At 63.7% G+C, this 21,206-nt stretch overlaps 2 protein-coding genes across 3 annotated transcripts; one reads left to right on the top strand and one right to left on the bottom strand.

Moving 5' to 3' along the window:
- The first annotated feature begins 762 nt into the window (after positions 1-762).
- On the top strand, positions 763-10,640 carry PKP3 (plakophilin 3). 2 transcript variants are annotated; one of them, XM_074918105.1, is made up of 14 exons: positions 763-801; positions 3,632-3,776; positions 4,707-4,846; positions 5,038-5,768; positions 6,186-6,309; positions 6,463-6,667; positions 6,909-7,083; positions 7,358-7,475; positions 7,739-7,906; positions 8,262-8,447; positions 8,703-8,856; positions 9,257-9,449; positions 9,876-9,963; positions 10,305-10,640. In XM_074918105.1, exons 1-14 carry the CDS (start codon positions 763-765, stop codon positions 10,338-10,340), a joined length of 2,502 nt encoding a protein of 833 aa, XP_074774206.1. In that variant the 3' UTR covers positions 10,341-10,640. The 2 variants fall into 2 exon arrangements, with proteins under 2 accessions (XP_074774206.1, XP_074774205.1); XM_074918104.1 differs by lacking the exon at positions 763-801 and having other exon boundaries at positions 3,564-3,812; positions 4,770-4,846.
- A 1,145-nt stretch (positions 10,641-11,785) lies between these two features.
- Positions 11,786-14,976, bottom strand: SIGIRR (single Ig and TIR domain containing). The gene is made up of 9 exons (XM_074918299.1): positions 14,872-14,976; positions 14,382-14,568; positions 14,159-14,289; positions 13,807-13,947; positions 13,551-13,694; positions 13,371-13,473; positions 13,141-13,291; positions 12,427-12,607; positions 11,786-12,284 (listed from the first exon to the last, which is right to left on the bottom strand). The coding sequence occupies exons 1-9, from the start codon at positions 14,876-14,878 to the stop codon at positions 12,100-12,102; spliced, it is 1,230 nt and encodes a 409-aa protein (XP_074774400.1). The 5' UTR covers positions 14,879-14,976; the 3' UTR covers positions 11,786-12,099.
- Positions 14,977-21,206: the final 6,230 nt, after the last annotated feature.

Raw genomic sequence — 21,206 nt, 5'->3', positions numbered from 1 at the left:
AACAGGCCAAGTCTGACAGTGGTGGCCGGGTGGAGGGCCCTGGGCCATCTCCTGCCCTACGCCGGGCTTTGCTGGGGGGATGTCACCTCTCAGCAGCCCCCAGGAAGCACCGGGTGCAGTGTGGAGCCCGGGCTTCGGTGGTGGTGGAAGTGATGGCCCCCAAACAGGTTTGGCCCGTTTCAAACGCTCCCTCTCCTTATCTGGCTTCAAAGGACTCCTGCTCCATCCCACGCACACAAACACTCTCCCTGGGAGCCCCCGGGGGAGCCCCCTGCACCCCAAAAACCGTGCCCCCCCCGCCTCTCCTGGCTCTGCCTCCCCTCCATCTTCTCCTCTCAGCAGCCCCCAACCCTCTGTGTCACACCCCCAGGAGCTCCATGCTGGGGGACTCAAGGGGATGTGGTGGAGGGGACGTGTTGGGCCACGACCGTGGTGGTGGTGGGGACTGATGGTGACTTTTTGGAGCATCATGACAGCAGCGGAGATGTGACGCCACTGCCTCGATGGGGTAGCCAGGCCCCCCAGACGTGTTGAGGCTTTTTGAGGAGCTGCCACCAGCCCCAAGAAGCTCAAACTTGGCCGCGAGGCGAGCGTGGGGTTTGGAGCGCACATGCAAAAACAACGGCGAAGAGACTGGTTGGGTCAGGTCCCGGGGCGGGCCCGCGCCGCAGCCCCACGCCCGCTGCAGACGGCAGCGCCCACCCTGTGCCGGGGTGCCCGGCACCTGCGTAGCACCCGGGGTGCACCCGCCTGCCCGGGAGGATGCTGCAGGGCAACGGCCCTCTGGGGCCACCCAACAAGGTATGTGCAAGCCCGTCCCGCACCCCTCAGTGTGGCCGTCCCTGATGCGGGTCCCTGGGGGAAGCCGGTGGCACCCACCGTGCCACCAGTCCTCATGTACCAGGCGGCAGGGACAGGGCGGGTGCTGCCCGCTTCCAGCCAGCTTCGACCTTTGTCCCTCCTCTCCCCGTGCCTCAGTTTCCCCAGCGTGGCTGCTCCTGGCACACGTGCACTGTGGCTGGACTGTGCACTGCCGTCTTGGCCACTCCCTGCTTGAGACGCTGTTGGCAGCACCAGCTGCAGGCTACCCCGGGGACCCGGTTTTGGGGACAGGCACCCGGGGCGGGGGGAGCACAGCGTGCGCCCAGTAGAGGGGCATCTCCCTGGGGACGCGTCTTCATCACTCTGCGGAAGATGGGATGTGGGTGCCTCCGGGCTGGGGGGTCAGTGACACCTTTAGGGACCCCCAGACTGATTTTATTTAACATGGCCATGACAGTATCCCCTCGGGAATCCCCCAATTTTTTTCCAAATGTATTTTTTTTTGTGCAAATTTGCTGCTTTTTAAGCATCCCAGTGCATGCCCGCTCCCATCCAGCACTTTCCCCTATTAACGAGCCACTTTATGAGGCGAGCGCTGCTGCTTTTGGCTTCAAACCTGCCTCACCCCCCCCCCCCCCCCCCCCAAACCTCTCCAAGACCCCCCAGTTTCCACCTTGAAGCTGCAGGACGGTGTCACAGTAGGGGCTGGGGGAAGAGGGCTACCAGCGGGCTCAGGGCCATCCCCAGAGCCCCATTGTCCCCTGGGGACTGAGGGGCTCCCAGGGCTGTCCCCAAGCCCCCGGTGCCTGGCACGGGGATGGTGGGCAGGCAGTGGCTTGTGCAGGGAGCGAACCGCCCTCCCCGCCTGCTCCCCGGGGGGGAACCCGTGATTCATCTGGGCTTGGAGGGTTGGGAGCGCCCCACTGAGCTCTGCCAAACTCCGTGCACCCACCGATGCTCCCCGTGTGGGTGGTGCCAAGGTGGGAGAAGAGCAGGGGGGACCTTGGGGTTATCCCTGGGTGCTGTACCCCGAAAGGGTCCGGCATGACCCCCCTAAGCAAAGTGGGGGCCTCCACTAAACCTGTGAAGTCCCAGGACACCCCTGGATCTGGGGCTAGTCCATGGTGTCACCAGGGTCTGCAGCCTGCTGGGGTCTGGGGAGGCCACTAAACACCCGCCGCGGCTCTTGCCACCACACCCCAGCATCAACCGCTGCTCCTGCTGACGGCGGCACATTCCTGGGGGGCAGCCGCCCTTTTCCCCCTCCCAGCAAATCGCAAAAGCCGTCCCAGCGTTGTCATCGCCGGGTGTCATCAGCCCTGGCCGGCAAAGCCCGTGCCGCTTCTGCCGGGCGGGTGCGGAGTGGTGACGCCAAGCGCTGAGCCCTGGCTCGCTGCAGGGCCACGGCTGCGTTGCCACGCTTGCCTTCAAACGGCCAAAGCTTCTCGGGCCACTGCGCTGTGCCGGAGCCGCCGGGCAAACACCCGGCGCCCAGGAGCAGGGGCAGAGCCTCAGTGCCTGGGCATGGCTGAGAACAGGCACAACTCTGTTCAGGAGTGAGCAGCTCTCTTAGCGAGCCAGGGGCTGAGGGAGGGCGGCGTAAAACAACACTGTGGGGATTTCAGGAGCTGTTCCTGAGCGCACAGGGCTGGGGGGGTGTGTGCAGTGTCCCCCACCCTGGCCATGCCGGGGTCGGCCGGGGCAGCTCAGAGGGTGGGGCGAGCCTAATTAGTACCTGTGTGATGGCAGTGGCTGAGTCACCCCGCATTCATCACCGCTGGGCCTGCCGGAGTTGAGCCACCCCCTTTTTTTTTTTTTATTATTGTTGTTTTTTAATTCCCTGGCTGATTTAAAAAGCAAAGCAGTGACAGCCTGGCCAGTAATTACTGCCACTTAGCCCCTGCTCTGGCCCTTGGGCGGGCTGGCCCCCCACGCCGGAGGGGTTTGCTGGCTGCAGTGGTGGGCAGCCCTGGGGGCTGGGGTCAGTGGTGGGGCTGACGGGGGGGGGCTGGGCTTCTCCTAGGAGGTGGCCCAGGGCTCTGGGGTCTCTGGGGAGGCTGCCTGGGGCTTGCTGGTGGGGCCATGTGCGGGCCCAGGCCTGGCTGGGGAGCTTGCCCGGGGATCTGGCGCTTGTCAGAAGGACAATGCGGGGCTCTGGGGCTCTCCAGAGAGGTTGCCCAGGGGTCCGGGGCTTTCCTAGGAGGCCATGGAAGGGTCTGCGGCACTCCAGGGAGCGTGCCTGGGGGGGGTCTTGAGCTTGTTGGAGAGGCAAGCTTGTAGGTGCCAGGGGCTCTCCAGGGAGGTTGGAGAATTGGAAGGAGAATGCGGGGGTCTGGGGCTCTCTAGGGAGGTTGCCTGAGGGCTCTTGATCTCCTTGGAAGAACAATGTGGGGGTCTGGGTGTCGCTGGTGGGGCCATGGAGGGGTCCGGGGCTCTCCAGAGTGGCTGTGGGAAGGTCTGGGGGTCACTGGTGGGGCTGCCCAGGGGCCTGAGGGTCCCCCGAGGGTGGGGAGGGGTCTGGCTCTCCCCCACGTACAACCTCTCGCGCCCTCGGCCCTGCGAGGTCACCCCGGGGCGGTGACGGTGGCAGCAAAGGAGAGGGGGGGGCCCAGCGCAGCCCCGTCCTTCCCGCCGAGGCGTGGCGGCGGCGGGGCGGGCCCGGTGCCTCCCCAGGGCTCAGGGAAGCGGCGGCCGCGCTCACCTGCGCAGGGCGGCCTGGCTCGCCTCGGCCTCCGCCTCGCCTCGGCCTCCCCCTCGACTCGCCGCCGCCATGCAGGAGACTAACACCTTCCTGCTGTCGGCCCTGCAGCCCGAGGCCGGCGTCTGCTCGCTGGCCTTGCCCTCCGACCGGCAGCTGGACGGCCGCAGCCGGGAGACGGCCGAGGCCCAGCGCAGCGCCCGCGTCCAGGAGCAGGTCCGCATCCGCATGATGCTGAGGGGGCAGGCGCCCGCCCGCCACGATGCCCCTGACCACGCCGACGGCAGCAGAGGTGGGAGAACTCCCCCGCTCCGGGCATTCCTCCCCCCGCCCCACACCATTCCCAGGGCACAGGCATCGGAGCAGGAGGTGGCAAGCCCTCGGCTGGCACTGTGCTTTGCTCACACCCCAGCTGAGGGGTCGCGCCCCCCAGCCCAACTGAACCCCCCAGCACCAGGGATGGGGATGGCACGGCCCCAGTGTGGGGTCATTTCACCCCACTCAGGTGTCGTGCCTCAGTTTCCCCACCTGCCCCTTGGGGGAGTTTACACTGCGGGGGGTCCCACACCCCGTTTTGGTCCGGGGAGGGAGGTTTTTCCCATCCCCCGTCCCCCCCAGCCTTTGAGCAGCGCCGCTGGCCGGGCTCCAAGCTCCTCCATTTAACGTCTGCGCTCGCGGCCTCCGCCCTGCCGCTTCACCCAGCTCCAGCACGGGGTCCCGCCGAGCCCCCCCATAATCCAAGGTGCTGGGGACCCGAGCAGTGGGGGGAGACCTCCCCCTCAGCACCCCAAGGGTTTCCCCGGGTGCGGGCGTGAGTCACTCTCCCGTCACCGCCGGGGCTGGCAGCGTCCCCCTCCCCGTCACCGCCGGCGGCCCTGGGAGGTGGCAGGGCAGGAGGGAAGTGCAGGGTACGGCTTGGGGTCCCCAGGGTGATGGAGCCGCGATGGGCTTCGGTTGGGGGGTGGGTGCCTGGCCCTGCCAATCTAGCTCTGGCTGAGGGGACCAGGCGGAGCTGCTGCGTCCCCACCAAGGTGGCGATTAGTCCCTTCGCTGTTGGGGTATGATGGAAGGTGGGAGGCCACCACTTGGCACTGCCACTGCCTCTCCTGCTCCCCGCTGCCAGCAGGCAGGCAAAGGCAGTGTTCTCCCCCTCCCTTATCTCCCTCGGTCTTGGGGGCTCCTCGAGCAGGTCCGCCCGGGATGAGTCTCTCCCCATCGCACACGCCAACCCCCTGTCTCTGTCCCGCAGGTGGACAGTATGGCACAACCCTGCGCTCCTCCTTCAGCTCCCACTCCCAGAGCAATGGCCTGGACCCCAAAGCCTCGGTATGTACCGGGGGGTTCAGCCCCCACCCTGCGCCAGCGCACATGGCTGGGGATCTGGTCGATATCCAGCTGCCGGCTGTAGCTTTGGTTGTGCCAGTGGAGGCTCTCGGCTCCATCCTTCCCACTCCCTGGGGTGGGGTTGGAGGGACTGGTTTGCAGCCACCCCCTAACCCCCTCCTGCCCCCCTGCAGCTGTACCAGCCTCTGGCCAAGAAGGATTTTGGCACCCTGAAGGGCAGCAGCTGGTCCTCGCGCTCAGCGGTCGACCTCACCCCGCACAAGCGGATGGCGACCATCAGCAACGGGGGCCTGGCGAAGGGCCGGGGCTACGGTGCTGGCTACGCCCTGTCTCAGACCACCACCACCACCTCTCCACGGCCCAGCTCCTTCCACGAGCGCAACTACCGGTCCCGGCAGAACTTCGACACCCTCTCACTGCGCTCCCTGCGGCTGGCCGACGGGCCGCTCCAGCCCCCCACCATGGCAGACGACCGCTACAGTGTCATCTCGGAGCAGCTGGAGCCCATAGGTCACCGTCCCCTCTATAAAAGCCAAGGCAACGGTGGTTTCACCCGGTCCTACACCTTTGAGAGGCAGATGAGTGCCGGCTCTGCCACCAAGGCCGCATCCGACTGGCTGGAGGGCGGCGAGGTGACCCAGAGCCGCACCATCCGGGCGCCTGCCATGCGCACTCTCCAGCGCTTCCAGAGCAACAACCGGTCGCGGCTGAGCACTGGCTCCTTCGGCAGCATCCAGGCGGCTCCGCCAGCGGGTCTCGGGAGCTCGTATATGGGGATGGTGGAGCACAGCTCTCGTGCGCCCTCGGTGCGCAGCCTGGCCGAGTCCAGCCACCACCTCCAGGACCAGCGCGCCGCGGAGATGTACAACGGGCACAGTGCACTGCTTGGCCACCCATCGGGCGGGTGAGTGCTCATGGCACCGGCTCAGCCCTTGTCCCCACCTCAGTTGCTTGGCCAGTTGAGGGCAAACCCTCCATCTCTGGCCTGGTGCTGCCCCACTGCGAGGGCTGCGGGAGGAGGGGGGAGCTGGTGGCACAGTTTGGCCCCACTGTGCCACCATTTGGGGATGGACTGTGGCGTGGATCAGCCTCCCAGCGTGTCCTGCTTGGGGCCTGAGCTCCTCTTGCTCACACGTCCTGAGACACGAGGGCAGAAGGTGCATGTTCAGGTGGGTCTGGGGTCCCCGGCCCCAGGCACGTAGCGGGGAGGGGGTGGGTTGATGGGTCCCTACCGAGATGCAGGACATGGCAGGGTGCAGGGGCAGAGGACCGCCGTGGGACGCTCTGCTGGGGCTCTTCCTCACCTACCTGTGGCTTCCAGGTTTGATGACATCGACCTGCCCTCGGCAGTGAAATACCTGATAGCCAGTGACCCCAACCTGCAGGTCCTGGGCGCTGCCTACCTCCAACACAAATGCTACAGCGACAGCAACGCCAAGAAGCAGGTGAGCTCCCAGGAGCCGAGGGAAAAGGGGCTGTCCCCAGCCCCTCTGCGGGGTGGAGCACCCTGGGGAAGGTGGAGGGGCCGGAGGGAGCCCACCCTTGGCTGAACGGGAGCGCGGCCAGGTGTCCCAATGTACCGGGCTCTCCCCTCCCAGGCCCGCAGCCTCCAGGCCATGCCCAAGCTGGTGAAGCTGTTCAACAGCCCCAACCAGGAGGTGCAGCGCCATGCCACGGGCGCCATGCGCAACCTCATCTATGACAACGCCGAGAACAAGCTGGCGCTGGTGGAGGAGAATGGCATCTACGAGCTGATGCGGACGCTGCGGGAGCCCGATGATGAGCTCCGCAAGAACGTCACAGGTCAGGGTCGCGGGCAGGAGCGGGTGGGCGTCCTCCTCCCTTGGGGGTGGCACTTGGTGCCCCCAGACAGGAGTAAAGTTGGGCTGACACTTCATGGGGAGGGCCTCTTTGTGTCGCTGTCACCTGCCCCATCCCACGACTGCTCCTGGCTGTGGGTGGTCAGCATGAGCCTGTGGGGTGCTGAGTTGGGGAGGACACACTCTCCAGCTGTTCCCAGGACTGAGGGTCCTTCTCCGCGCAGGGATCCTGTGGAATCTCTCCTCCAGTGACAACCTGAAGGATCGCCTGGCCCGGGACACGCTGGAGCAGCTTACAGACCTGGTCCTGGTCCCCCTCTCTGGGCTGGGGGGCTCAGGTGTCATCCAGCAGAACCCCTCAGAGGCAGAGATCTTCTACAACTCCACGGGCTTCCTCAGGTACCTGCTCTGGGCTGGATCCGCTCCTCCTGCTGCGGGTGAACTTTTGGGTGGGGGAAGAGACCCCATCTGCTCTGTCTGCACAAGGAACGAGGGCTCCAGGGCTGGTTTCTGGGGTCCCTGTCCTTTGCAGGGTTCATGCATCTAGGCAAAGCCGGGTCAGCCCCACAGGAGAGGTATTCAGCACCCTCCCCGTGGTGGTGCCCAGCAGCAGGAGGGGGGTGGCTGTGGGGAAGCCCTTTCTTGCCGTGATTAACCTGTGTTCCCCATGCAGGAATCTCAGCTCTGCCAGCCAGCAGACCCGGCAGAAGATGCGCGAGTGCCACGGGCTAGTGGACTCCATGATCCACTACGTGAACAGCTCCCTGGAAGTGGGCAAGTCAGAGGACAAGGTGAGCCCCAGGAGCTGGCAGGGTTTGGGTACCCTCTGACAGGGCACTGCTCCCTCCTGCCTGGCTGTCTTGTGATGGTGGGAAAACCAGTCTGGCTCCCTCTGGGCTTACTGGGCACAGTGGGGCACCACTGGTGCCATTGGGGTGACTCTGGCCACAGAGCCCCATGCGACTGTGCCCCAGGGGACGTGCCAGCTGGCGACGCCCTGGCAGGTGGCACAAGGACTGACCCCCTTGTGTCCTGTCTCCCCCCACCTCCCCAGAGCGTGGAGAATGCCGTCTGCGTCCTGCGCAACCTCTCCTACCGCCTGTACGATGAGATGCCCCCGTCCTCCCTCCAGCGCCTGGAGGGCCACAGGAGGAACAACAGCAGCGTGGTGACAGGGGAGCTGGTGGGCTGCTTCAGTCCCCAGAGCAAGAAAGCACGCGAGGTCAGGCCCGGGGAGGCGGTGGGCTCCTTGGCGGCTGCCTCACTGGGGCGGGGTTGGCACTGGGACGCGGCCAGTGGTGCAGGTGACGCTGGGGTGGAGGTGGACGCCGGCCTTGGCTGATGGGTGGGACACGCGCGTGAGCTCAGCTGAGGGTGAATCAGGTGTGTGGTGTGAATCAGGGTGCCAAACCCCCGCTTTCCCATGCCATGGGGAGCAACGCAGACGGGGGGACCTGCCAGGTCCCCACTAGCCTAGAGCTGCCCCATGGTTGAGGGAAAAGGGGACACAGGCAGCGAGAGACACTGCAGCAGGGCCATCCCCTGTGAGTCTGACAGGGCCGTCCCCCTCCCCACAGCACTACCTGAACGCAGACATCGTCACCTTCACGGAGGTCTCCAAGGACCCCAAGGGCATGGAGTGGCTCTGGAACCCGCAGATCGTGGGCATCTACAACCGGCTGCTGCAGCGCTGCGAGCTCAACAAGCACACCACAGAGGCGGCCTCGGGCGCCCTGCAGAACATCACCGCGGGGGACCGCAGGGTGAGGGCATGCAAGGGGAACGGCCACTGGCCCTTGGGGTTTGCCCCGTCCCACCCACTTGTCCCCAGCACACGGCCAGTCACCGCCATGCCTGGGGAGGGGACATGCCACCATTTCCTGGGTGGGAGAGATGGCTATCATGGTTCTCACCACCTGGGCATGGGTCATCACACTGAGCAGGAGGAGGAGGAGGAGGAGGGTGGGGTGGGAGGCAGCTGCAGCCAGCGGGTTGGCAGCGGGTGTTTGTCTCGGCAGTGGGCGGGCGTGCTGAGCCGGCTGGCGCTGGAGCAGGAACGCATCCTGAACCCCGTGCTGGACCGCGTCCGCACCGCCGACCACCACCAGCTGCGCTCCCTGACGGGGCTCATCCGCAACCTGTCCCGCCACGCCCGCAACAAGGACGAGATGTGTGAGTGCTGGGCAGGGCTGCAGCTGTGGGGGGAAGCCCAGTGGATGCTCTGCACCCTTCCCCTCCTTGGTCTGGCCTCCAGTCACGTCTTGGCACCTGCCCTGCGCACATGGCCGGGCTGTCCCCCATAACTGAACCCCCCACTCTGTGCTCTGCCTCCAACCCCACGTTTCACTTGGCTTTGTCCTCGTCCCCCAACTCCTCACGCAGGTGCTGAGGAGTCTCAGCAGAGACTCCACAGAGCAAAGGGCTTGAAGTCATCCCTAGTGCTGCCCCTCAGGCCCGTGGCTGGACCCTCTGTCCCCCCCTCAGACCCAGGAGGCTGCAGGGCTTGTTCCCAGGCTGCCGCGTGTCCCCTGGGTCTGGCCACCAGCCCTGATGTGTTGCCTTTGCCCACTAGCCACCAAGGTGGTGAGTCACTTGATTGAGAAGCTTCCGGGGAGTGTCGGGGACAAGGCGCCGCCCGCCGATGTCATCGTGAACATCATTGCAGTCCTCAACAACCTGGTGGTGGAGAGCCCCATGGCCGCCCGTGACATCGTCTACTTTGACGGCCTCCGAAAGCTTTTCTACATTAAGAAGAGAAGGGACAGGTGGGAGCTGCTCTGTTGTCCCAGCTCAGACCTGGTGTCCGGTCCTGCTCTGCCCTTCCTCCCCTGGCCTGGTGGGGTGGAAGAGGGTTACAACCAGTCTCTCTTCCCCAGGCTTGGTGCTGGGAGTCCCCAGACCAGCTCAGAGTGGCCTCATGGCCACCGACCAGCCCCTTGCCACCTCATCAGGACACCCCACCAGGGGGTTGCCCATCACTGCAGCCTCCTCCTTCCCATCTGGGTGCTTTCAGCTGCCCCACCAGCGGTGTTTGCCACCCTGCCCACTGCAGTGGGCTCCAGCCTTTAGTCTTCCCACCGGTGCAAAGTTCTGAGCCCCTCGGGGCCCTCCCGGGGTGGTGTCCTTGGGCTGTGGGCACCATCCCCTGCCCAGCAGTACCCAAAGCTCATTGCATCCTGTCCCTGTCCCAGCTCGGACAACGAGAAGTCCTCCAGAGCTGCAGCCAGCCTCCTGGGCAACATGTGGCAGTACACCAAGCTCCACCGGGACTTCAAGACGGTACGTACCACCCCCCAGCACCCGCTCCGTCTGGTGGGACCCAGTGCTGGATCCTGCGGGTGGATCCCAAGGGACTCCAGGCCAAGGGTTTCACCCCAGAAAGCCACACCGCCCAAATGCTTCCGGGCAGAGAATGGGCCTCAACTCCATGCCTCCCCCCTCATGAAGGGCTGGGGACATCCCCAGAGTGTTGTCACTGCGGTGGCACCCGCGCCGGTGGGGGGGGGATGGCCATGGGCCTGGCACGGGGACAGCTTGGCCGTGCTGGTGCTGGCACAGGGTCGGTGTTGGCGTTCCCGCTGTCCCTGAGTGGGAGGTGACGGTGGCCTGTCTCCTGGCAGAAGGGCTACCGGAAGGAGGACTTCCTCGGCCTGTGAGGACACCCCCCACCCGCCGGACTGCCCAGCCCTGACTGCCCGCTGGGACGCTCCTCCAGGGAGGCTGCTCGCTGCCGGACCCCCGCTCCATAGTGTAGTCTCTGCTGCTTCCCTCGCCTCTCCATCCCCCATTCCTGGGTGGGGGGACACTTGTCCTCCCTCCCACCACAGCCTTAAATGCAGTGACTGCTTTTGGCTCTGCTGCGGGACCCCGCTGGCACCCCAGTTAGTGGGGGTCTGCCCCGTGGCACCCAGGGGTGCTCAGCCCCTGGGGACCCTTCCTGCTCCTTGGGAGTCGCGGCAAAGCTCAGCTTGTCTCGGCAGACAGGAGCTGGAGGGCTTTTGGGGGGAAGGCTCCTGCAAAGTGATGCTGGTGGGGAGGGGGCTTCTGGGGGCACCCCATTGCAACTCCCCCAGTCATGGCGCGCCAGGGGCTGGGAGGGAGCTGGTGTGGGACGTGCCATGGGTTACACAGGCGCTGCCCTGGCTGGGTGCAGATGGGGCTTTGCAGAGCTCAGGGGCTTTCCCAAATTTTTATGGGGTGGCACCGTGGCTGTAGGGAGCTGGGAGGCAGCACTGGCACCGTGGAGCTGTGTCCCTCCTTTGTCAGGGGTGGGGGTACTGTGACTGAGGCCGCTCGTGCCCTCACTGCAAGAAGGCGGGGGCCCTCAGAGCCACCTCGTACGCCCCATGGGGACTGTCCCTGTGCCGTGCCGCAGCTGTTGCTCCCTGCCAGCTGCTGTTCTCCGGGCTGGGCCTGGCCGGTGCTGCGTAAGCAGGATTGGGGCCGGGCCGGCCGGTGTTTGCCGGGTGGCGTCTCCCCGCAGGGCAGGGAGATGCCCTCGGTGCCCGGCGCCAGCCGGGCAGTGGGTCCAAGGCTCTCCCTGGTGAGGCGATGACTGGGCCGGGGCGTGCGGGTGGGCTGCGGGGCAGCTTTGGTCGGTCTGCCGGTGGGTTTGGGGCTGGGTGGGGAGACCCTACGCTTGGGGGGGCATTGCACGCCCTGTTTGGGAAATGAGGTAGAGTAGGTACAGGGGTGGGGGGTGGGGGAGACCGGGCAGCACTGCCAGGGCCAGGAGGGGTGGGGGTCACGGTGTGTTTGTCTCCCCAGCTCTCCATGTGGCAGGTGCCCGAGCCCGGTGTACCCCTGAAATAAAGCCCTTGAACGGTGCCTGCTTGCCCCTGCGCTCGGCTGGCACATGGGGTGGGGGGAGCTCCCTGCAGGACACTGGCGTGGGGCTGAGCTCACCCCATGGGGCCACCCCACTCACCATGGCCGGGCATTGCTCCCCATCAGCACGGTGGGGCTGCGGGCACAGGGAGGGGACACAGCTTGGCGCTGCCCACCGTGGGGAGACCTGCTGGTGCCATCCGCGTCCCCACAGAGGGAAGAGACCCGCTGGGCGCAGCAGCATTTTATTGCCACAGGAGAGAAGGTGCCTCGGCCTCTCCCATCGGGCGTTTCCCAGCCCTGAGCCGCCAGGACGGGGCACGGCCCTTTCTCAGAGAGCATCGCCCAACCCAGCGCACGAAGAATGTCCCTGTGCCCGCGGTGAGGGAGGGGGGCCTAGCACCCAGGGGTGTCCCCTGGAGCTGGTGCTCCCCCACACAGCATGCTGCTGAAAGGAGCCGGCTCCTGCCCTTCCCCAGGACCTTGCCTTGGGTCCCATCGCAAAGCCCTGGCTCCTCTGGCTGTGACCCAGGTCGGTGCAGCCCTGCAGGGAAGTGGGATGCTGCCTTGGCTGGCCGGCAGCCCCGCTCAGATGTCATCCTCTGTCACCAGGCAGTAGAAGTCCGTGCGGGCACCGTAGTTGCGTGATCCCAGGTCTGAGACATCAATCTCGGGCCTCTGGCCCTCCCTTGGCTGAGGCTCCTCTGCTGTGGGAGCACTGGGGCCACTGATGCGGGGAGGTGGGGGGCTTCTGAAAACACATCCTCGGAGGCCTGGAAGGAGCAGGGAGAGGGGTTTTAGGTGGTGGGGAGGGGGCTAAGCCCAGCCCGCCTGGCATGGGAGGGTGAAGCAGAGCCCAGAGGTGCTCTCCAGTCCCCATCTGCCTCCCCGTGAGAAGCAGCAGGGGCCAAAGACCTGTTCCGAGGTCCCCGTCGGGGTGGAGGTCTCCCCCGCTGTCCAGGTAGCTGCTGTGCAGGATCAGCATGGGGTCCTTGTCCTCCTGCAGCTGGGTCTGTGGGTCCCCCACCGTCCCCCGGAAGGTCACTTTGCGGGGCAGCGCCAGGCACAGCTCCTTCCAGAACTCAGAGGATGGGGTCTGCGTGAGGCAGGGAGGAGATGGGCCGCGTCAGGACAAGCCTGGAGCTGAGCCCGGTCCTGCACAGTGCTGCTGAAGGCTGTGTGGGGCTCAGCTCACCCCTCCCAGCACTGGGAACCCAGCCAAGGCGAAGGCTGCACTCCCAGCGTGGCAGCGTGCCTGCTGAGAAACCGGCCCGACCGGCCTCAACGCTCCGGAGGGCTCCAGCTCCTGCCTGGCCCTGAAATGGCTGGAGCAGCCACAGGCCAAAGCTTCGCCGTGAGAGCTGAGGCTTCATGCTGGTGCCTTAGCTCAGGGAGGCCCCAGAGTGTCATGGGGCCTCTGATGGCACAAGTCCAGGAATTGAGCACCCAGATCCACAGCTGTTGTGGTTGGGTGTTTTTTTGAAATTGCCTCTAAAAGATAAGCATCCCAATCTGCTTTTTAGGAGAACTGAAGCATGAGGAGCAGCCCCAGAGCATTGCGGGGAGGCTGACACAAAGCATGGCACTGGGGATGGAAAGGGGGGTGCTGGGGTGCTGCTCGGCTCTCACCATGGAGCCGGCTCGCCACACCAGCAAGGTGACAGCGCTGCGGTGCTGCTTCAGCAGGCTGATAGCAGGGTGGGTGATCTCCCGGTACTGGCTCTCAAAGACAATGAAGATGGGTTTCTTGGAAAGCTCCAGCAGCCTCCAGAGCCCTTCCCTGTGAGACAGGCACGTGGCAGGAGGGCGAAGGCCTCGCTGGCCCTTCTCCCCCTGGAGCAGGCGGGCACCGCTCCTACCTGAAGCTGCTGTTGCACCAGTCTTGCTCCAGGTACGCGACAGAGAGGACCACGATGAGACGCCGGCACCGGCTCACGTTCATGATCAGGTCGGCCGATGGCTCTGCAGGCAAAGGGATTTCAAGCCCCCGGGTGCTGGTGCAGCCCCTCTGCCTGATCCCGCACAGGGCTGGCGCTTACCTGAGTTGGGCAGGATGGTTTGCTCATCCAGGAAGAGCTTGTAGCCGTAGCGGTTCTCCAGCTGCGGCTTCACGATGAAGTGGACGAACTTTCGGTCATCGGGGGTAGTGGCGTGGGAAACATAGGCGTCGTACAGCTTCCCATCTGGGGAGAGCCGCGGGGAAGGGGGTGCGATGCCGGGGAGGGCTCTACACCTGGGCAAGCCCCCAGCTCGGGGAGGGGGCCACCACCTCCATGCCTTTCCCCGACGCCTCACCGTTGATCTCTAGCTCGCCGTAGCGGTTCCGGTACCAGAGGAGGACGCTCAGGCGGCATCGGACATAGAGCCCGGCTAGCAGCACCAGGAGCGCCAGGACCAGGAGGGCTGCCAGCACTGCAGGCACGTGCCCTGCCACCTCTGCAAGGACAGGGGAGACACAGTGAGCGTGGCCGGTGGCCCTGGCCCAGGTTTGCTGGGTTTGGTGTAGGCTGGCATCCTGCTGCACCGCCCGGGGAGAGGCTGCGATGCCCCAACACCCGCCTCGATGGTCCCCGTGGGGCCGCAGTTCCTGCCCGAGGCAAGCAGCCCCTCCTTGGAGGTGTCCCTCCTGTCCCCAGCACGTCCCTACCCGCTCGCCGCAGGGTGAACATGGCCGTGGCATTGCCGACCCAGCAGGCAAACACCCCAAAGTCAGAGTCGTGTGTGAGGTTGAGCTGCAGGACACTGGCAAGGAGCCACTCCGAGGCATTTTGGGCAAACCTGGGGGGATATGGGGTCGCTGTGGGTTAGGCTGTGCGGCAACCCACCCCAACAGACAGACAGACAGACAGAGACCAGGGCAGGCTCCTTACCAGGCAGTGTCCTGGCTGCTCCCGCTGCCCAGCCACTGCCCGTCTTTTGTCCAGGCAGGGACGGGCTCGCAGCGCTCAGCGGTCGCCCATCGCACGGTGCAGTTCAGCGCTACCTGCTTTCCCAGTGCCAGCTCCAGCGTCTCGTTAGCGGCTGGGACGAGGATTTCGGGGGCCACGCTGCAAAGGTCTGGGGGCACAGCGGGAAGGGGGTTTTGGATGGGAAATCTGAGCCAGCTCTCAGCTGGGCTGGCAACAGCTGTAGCCATCCCAGCTTCCCCAGAAAAACAAGCTCTGCCATGGGGGTCTGGCAGCCAATGGCGCTTGTGGCTGTTTTGCAACAGGCCAAGCCGGTTTTCGGGGCTGGGATGGACCCTCGCCCGCCCTACGAGGCAAGGACGGAGAAACGAGCCAGACCCCAGGCCATGCCTGCCAGGGAGGGGGGGGTCCTTCCCACCTGAAAAGGTGTGGAAGTGTTGGTTTTGCAGCCTACCTGCCATAGTGTGCTCAGGTGATGCACGGGGTTGCTGCTGGCATCCCCGATGGGCCACCCGCCCAGGAGGGCCCCCGTGGCACGGCGTCTTCTGCGGGGCAAAGTCCACTGGCCACCGCCGCAGGGCAGGCCAGGCCTGGGATAGACCAGAAATGGCTCCATAAGCGCTGGGTGCTATGGGCCAGGCTGGTGCAGGGAGCACCCTGGCAGTCCCCATCACTCCCCGCAGCGATTTGGGCTGGAGGGTGGCGGGTGCCACTCTGGGATAAAGCCCAAGCCACGTCCTGGCCACGATTTGGTGGTCATTGGGTGACCTGCCCTCCTTGCGCCAACTCGTAGCCTGGCTTTCCTGACTGAATTTACGGGCAGGAGGTGATTAATGACCAACCAGGGGCTGCAGGACGTTAAAAATGTGGCTTTGGCTCAAACCAGAGGCCAGCGAGGGGAAATGAGCCACAGTTGTAGCTCAGCCACGGACAGTGCAATACTTCCCTGTGAAACCGCAGTGAGCTGCCCCTGTGGCTGCATGGGGGGGGGGGGGGGGGGCTCGGCAGGACCCCCCTTGTGCTACCAACACCCGTATTTGCTGCAGTGCCGCTTCCAGCCTGGCGTGTGCCAGTTGAAATCACTCATTAAACAGCAGGGTGGTTTATTTATAGAAACAGGAGCTTCCCATCGCGTGACCTTTCACAGCGTTGAGCGAAGCCAAGCAGGCGCAGCTGTGCGGGCAGGATGGTGTGCGGGGACCAGGGGCACTGGTGGGGACCGGCTCCGGCGGGCATCGTGGCAATAGCCTCATGGGAAGAGGGGGCCCAGGGAGGACACCCCGTGCCCTGCCGATAATTGCAGCCATGCAAACGGGCACCAGGAGCTAAATGGCAAAGCAGAGCCTGGCAGTGGAGCCGTGCTGCAACGGCCCCAGACACCCGCAGAGCTCCCAGTGCGGGCGATGTGTCCGCTGGGGCTGGGGTGGGAATGACAAGGACGTCGTGTTGCCGGGGTTTCTGTGAGGCAGCGCGACTGTAAACACACCCAGAGTAACTGTGGGGCTGGAAGGGTTAAACACCCCTCTCGGCTGCCTCCCCAGAGCTCCATTGCTCTTGGTTGCAAACTGGTTTTGGGTAAGAGCAGGGCTGCTGAGGCTGGGCTCGTCCCTGGAGAACCTGCGTCTCTGCTGCTGTGAAACGGGAAGGGGGGGCTGCAGTGCTGCCCCGCTCTGAGCAGGGACAGAGGCACGTTGCTCCCCTTGGGCACAGCCGCCCCGGTGCCAGGCTGGGGTGAGGCTGGGGGTCAAGGTACGTGAGGGACGCTTAAGCGGAACATGCTCTGAGCAGCTGGAAAGCGCTTTACTGCTGACAGATTAACTGGGTTTCTCGGGGGCCAGGGTGAACCAGCCCACCCGGTTTTTACCCGGGGAAGGGGATGGGAGATGCTGTACTGGGGTGGAGCGAGGTTTTTTTGTCTGGTGGGGATGCTCTGGCTCCGCTTGGCCCTGCCCGGTGGGTCACTCTGGAATGGTTTCACTCTGGTGGTCAGCAATAAGGAAGCCCCAACGAGCCACGGACTGGCCAGAGGGCTCGGGAAGCCCCAAAGGAGAGGTGCAGCCAGCCAGGCCCCTTGGCTCTTGGGCACGAAATGGCGGTGGATGCCCAAGGGGTCGTTGGGTGTTAGGGCTGGTGGCCGCGAGGAGCGCGGGGTAACGGGCAGCAGCGTGCGCCCATTTCCCACGTCTCGGGGTGGGGACACCCGGGTTTGGGGCGCAGCAGAGGACCCTGCGGGGCAGGTGATGGTGGGCCCGCGGCATTCCCCGGCGCAGGGCAGCGGGGCGGGCAGGCGCGGCGGCCGGGGAGCTGCAGGGCTGCGTCCGAGCCTGGCCAAAGCGCGGGAGCAGAGCGCAGGGCGTGGGGGGAGAGGCAGAGGCCCGGCTGAGCCCGGCTGAGCCCGGCTGAGCCCGGCTGGGGCGGCATCGCCGCGGGGAGGGAAGCGGAGGGAGCTGCGTTTACCTGCGGAGCTTCCCCCAGCACCCCGGCCGCAGGCTTCCTGCCCGTCGCCTCCCTGTCCGTCGCTCCAGCCGACTGGACCTGCCAGATCCAGTGCTTGTTTGTTCTCTTTTTTTTTTTCTTTTAAATAATTTATTTACTTTTCCCCCTCCCCGGTTCAGCCCCTGCCCGCCGCCGGGCGCTCCCGCCGCCCCAATCGCCGGGCGCCAGGCTTGCGGGAGGGGTTGGCCGTCCCTCCCTCCCGCTGCTCCACCTCCGTCTCCACCTGAACCTGCGGGGGAATGAAAAAAAACCCAACTCTGGCTTTAGGGGAGGGGAAAAGAAAAAAAAAAAAAAAAGAGGAAAAACAAGGCAACCCACTAAGCCTGCTGGCCCAGCACCCCAGGGGAGCTGGGTGAGTGCTGGTTGCATGAGACTCCCGGGGCTGAGGAGGAAACCTCCCGGCTCTCCGGGGCTGGAAAAGCTCTCGGAGGTGTCGGGGCAAGACGAAACCCGCACCCAGCGCCCGCCACCACCGGTAATACCAGCTCCCGGAGCCACAGTGGCAGCCGGGGGCCTGTGCTGCGGTGTGCCGGGGGGGTTGGAGGAGTCTGCCTGTGTTCCGGGGCCACGGTTTGCTGAGCACCAGCAAACTCGATGTTCTCAGGCTTCGTGAAGGTTTGTTCATGGAGGGAGGTGGGAGGAGGCCGGACAGCCAGTGGCTGTGCCCACGGTTGTTTTGGGGTCTCCTGCACATTTCCTTCCCCTCTGTGGTTTTAGAGGCCTCTTTGGAAATTGAAGCCAGTACCGCGGGCGGCTGCTGGGGCTGGGCTGGCCGCGGGGAACTGGGTCCAGCCGCGGCCGCAAGCAGCAGGTGATTGCTTGGAATAATTAGCGAGGAGGCGATGAGAGGCCCGGCACTACCCGGGCACGGGCTGCGTTTGTGGCGGCACCGCCTGGCACCATGACCAGCGTCGGCCAGCGCGAGGGAAACACCCACCCGACCCGCAGCCGCCCAGCAGCGCAAACAGTGGCCAGCGTGTGCAGGGGCCAAAAAGGGAAGAAAAGAGTCTGTTTTCCTCCTGCGAGGCCCCAGTCCAAGCAGGGTTGGAGGCTTGGGGAGGGGGTCAGGGCCCTGGCGCCTTTGCCGGCCTCAGCAGCAGCAGCTTTCACACCTCCCCGCTGAGGCTGGGGTGGAGGAATGGCTGCTTGGGAGGGTTCCTTCAGCTTTCCACAATCCCTGACTTGGAAAAAAACCCCAGTTCTAACCTCCCTTTTGCAAACAAAAAAGAGTAACCCTCCCTGGAGGCGCGGTGCTGTCAGCGGGGCCTGAACGCCGCCATGTGCTGCTGGGATGGGACAAGGCACATGGATGGCAGGTCTTACCCCTCCTCCTTGCTGCCTTGCCTGGCATGTTTTCACTTCTAATTATTCATTTATTTTTATTTTTTTTAGCCAAGCCCTCTCTGCCTGTCCCAGGCCACTGTCGGGCTTCACCCCAGGTGCGGAAATGGGGGATGCCGGGGCCTCCTACACCCCCTGAGGGAAAAGCTTCTGTCCTGGAGACAAGGGAGGCAAGTGCTGGCAAAGTGTACTGTGGCTCATGTACAGCCGATGCTCATCTCATGGGACCCGTTGTCCCTGGGTGAACTGTACCTATGTATTTTTTTTATATATACATATATACACACACACCCCCCAGGTACAGGTCAGAGGTAGGTCTGTGGGACTATTCACAAGGAGAAATGCTCCTGACTCCCAATCCTTCTTGGTTATTATGTAAAATATTGGTGCTGTTGACCTGTTGCAGGGGGGGAAAGGGAGAGCGGGAGCAGCACTGGAAGGCTGGTACACTGCAAACGGCCCCTTGGTCCTGTGCCCTCCAGCGAGGCAGCTGCCTGTGTGTCCTAGCTCATTTGGGGAGGGCTTCTCCATCCTCCACAGACCATGGTCATGTCAGCTCACGGGCTGTGAAAGCCAGCGTAAACCTGTTGGCTTTGTGGTGTGTTGAAGGATCCCCAGGAACAAGGCCAGGTCCTGGGGGCAGCAAGGGCAGGAGGTGGTTTAGTAGTGAATTGGGACCTGATAAGACCTTTCTTGTTCCTTGGGATCATTCCTGTGGGTAGGTAAGTTAAAAGCGAAAACGAGTAGAGGTGGTTTTGGTCGCAGTGGTGGAAGGACAGAACAAGCTAGAGGGCTGAGACCACAGTTTGGTTCCGTTCTGTGAGATAGCAGCTTTCCATGCTCTTGGGGGTGAAGTTCTGAGGCTGAGTTTGCAGAACTGGCTTGGGGAGAGTCACCTGCTGCCTGCGCCGGCCTCGGCCATGGGGCACAGCCCTTGCTATTAATAGCCAATTCGTGATGCATCTAACAGCTTGGAGCTAATTAAATTGAAGCTCCTTAGAGCCACCTGTGACTGTGTTCCAAGGCCGTGGATACAGTATGACGCCAGGGTTTTCTTCCAAGTCCCCAGGACTCACGTTGGAATGGGATGCGGTGCTCGCTTTCACAGGCCTTCAGTCCCAACCACCGCATCTCTCCGAGGAGGCCCGGCAGGCGCTGGTTCTTTGCAGCGAAGCTGGGCCAAGGACTCTCCCAGTGCGCAGCTGCTCTGCCCCGTCCAGCTGAGCGCAGCATGGCCTTGTGCGACACACACGGTGCTCACGGTGTTGTGTTCAGTGAGAGACGGTTTAATTATGGGAAGAAGCGTCACCGCACAGACTCTGTACGGCGGTGTGGCTCTACCTGAGGCAGGGACTTGGGCCAGCCTGGCTTTTAATTACAGAACAGGACAAATCAGCACTAATGAAGTAGCTGTTCCTGACCCGTGGTGCTCCTGTTGGCTCGTCTGTGTCTCTCTGAGTGTGCAGGGTGGCTGCATCGGGCTGTTACAGGTGCACACACACACATTCACGCAGCGGCACCCCTGCAACTCCCACGTCTACTTTGGTTTATCCCCACAGTTCACCTCCAGCATGGGAAGGTGCCTGTTGCCACTTTACAGAGGAGAGAGTGAAAGGGTGGAGCTTGAGGTTAAACGAAAATTGGTTAAAAGTTTCCAGTTCTTATAAAGAAAAAGCTTTGGAATGCTCAAGAGGGTTTGCCCTGGAGTTTACAAGGTCCATAAGAAAGTGGGAAGCTGAGCTGCGGTTAGCAGGCCTGCACTATTGCCTTCCTCATTAGTTGAAATGGGGGAAAATGAGCAGAGCAGCTTTTTCCGTGTACGTTTGCAAATGCCGCTTGGTGAGGCTGCATGGGCCTGACATAATGTGGGGAACCTCATGGGCATCGAAGGGCTGTTTCTGCACCATTTGAGGGCACGTTATCATTTCTGGGCAGCGACAGACTGAGACTTTGTTCCTTCAGCACAAATAACTCTGCCTTCAGCCGGTGAATGAACCACTGGAGGCGGAGCCGTCGGAGAGAAGGCAGGAGGCCGGGAAGGTGCGTATATTCCCAAAGGCCTGGTGCCAGCTGTGGCACCAGCCATGGGAGGTGACCCCAGCACTTGGCCACAGACAAAGCCCCCCCACCCCACGGGGAGCAGGGGTCAGCCCCCCGGCGCTGGAGGGCGGAAGGGAAGGGGTGGGGAAGCATCAGGCGAGCAGGGTTGGGGTTTAGGCTTGCGGGTGGTGTTCTGGAGCAAGAGAACCCTTCTAGCCCTGTCGCTCAGGATTGTCTGTGGATGAGTATTGCTGTTACCCCAGCACGTTTCACAGGTGGTCTTTCCACTGAGCGTGGCCAAAGCACCAATTGTTAAGCATCTCCCCAGCCAGCACCCACCCTCAGCCCTGACCCCAGGCTACACACAGACGCTTCAGCTCCAGTCTTGTCTGATCACCCACATCAGGAGAAAAAAGGGTTCAGGGGGACAATATCTTTGGGTGATGTAGAGAAGGGAACCAGAGATGGTACCAGTGAATTCAGTGACTCAATGGCAGCTGGCCATCTGGCCGCTTGTGTCTGCACGGGTGTTACGTTTATTTACCATTTTGCTTGTGGTGGTTGAGCCAGTCACAACTGTCGGCTGTGCTTGGGGCAGAGGCATGGCCAAGCAAAACCCAGTCGGCTACAAACTTCATTTTTGTCAGTGTCCATGGAAACAGCAGGTTGGAGCTGCAGCCACATGGTGCTGGCACCAAGGGGAGGATTGTGCTGGCTGTGGTGAAAGAGGAAGGACTCAAGTTTCTTGGTGGTGCAGGAGCAGGGAGGTCACAGAAGGCAGAGGAGAAAGGGGCCAGAGTTCAAAAATAGAGCTGGAGAGGGAACCTGGGACGAGGTGACTGGCTTTTGCTGTGATGCTGAGTGGCACATCAGGGCAGTGACTGATGAGGAAGCCAGGTCATCTCCTGCAGA

The sequence above is a fragment of the Athene noctua genome, chromosome 14, assembly GCF_965140245.1.
Source record: "Athene noctua chromosome 14, bAthNoc1.hap1.1, whole genome shotgun sequence".
Lineage (NCBI taxonomy): Eukaryota > Metazoa > Chordata > Aves > Strigiformes > Strigidae > Athene > Athene noctua.
This window is presented reverse-complemented; position numbering and strand designations above follow the sequence as displayed.

Coding starts and splice junctions, on each gene's coding strand:
- PKP3 (XM_074918105.1), top strand. CDS start 763: ATGCTGCAGGGCAACGGCCCTCTGGGGCCACCCAACAAG. Junction 8,857..9,256: donor CCGCAACAAGGACGAGATGT/GTGAGTGCTGGG, acceptor TTTGCCCACTAG/CCACCAAGGTGGTGAGTCAC. Junction 9,964..10,304: donor TCCACCGGGACTTCAAGACG/GTACGTACCACC, acceptor GTCTCCTGGCAG/AAGGGCTACCGGAAGGAGGA.
- SIGIRR (XM_074918299.1), bottom strand. Junction 14,290..14,381: donor AGCAGCCAGGACACTGCCTG/GTAAGGAGCCTG, acceptor ATATCCCCCCAG/GTTTGCCCAAAATGCCTCGG. Junction 12,608..13,140: donor TGTGGCGAGCCGGCTCCATG/GTGAGAGCCGAG, acceptor TGCCTCACGCAG/ACCCCATCCTCTGAGTTCTG.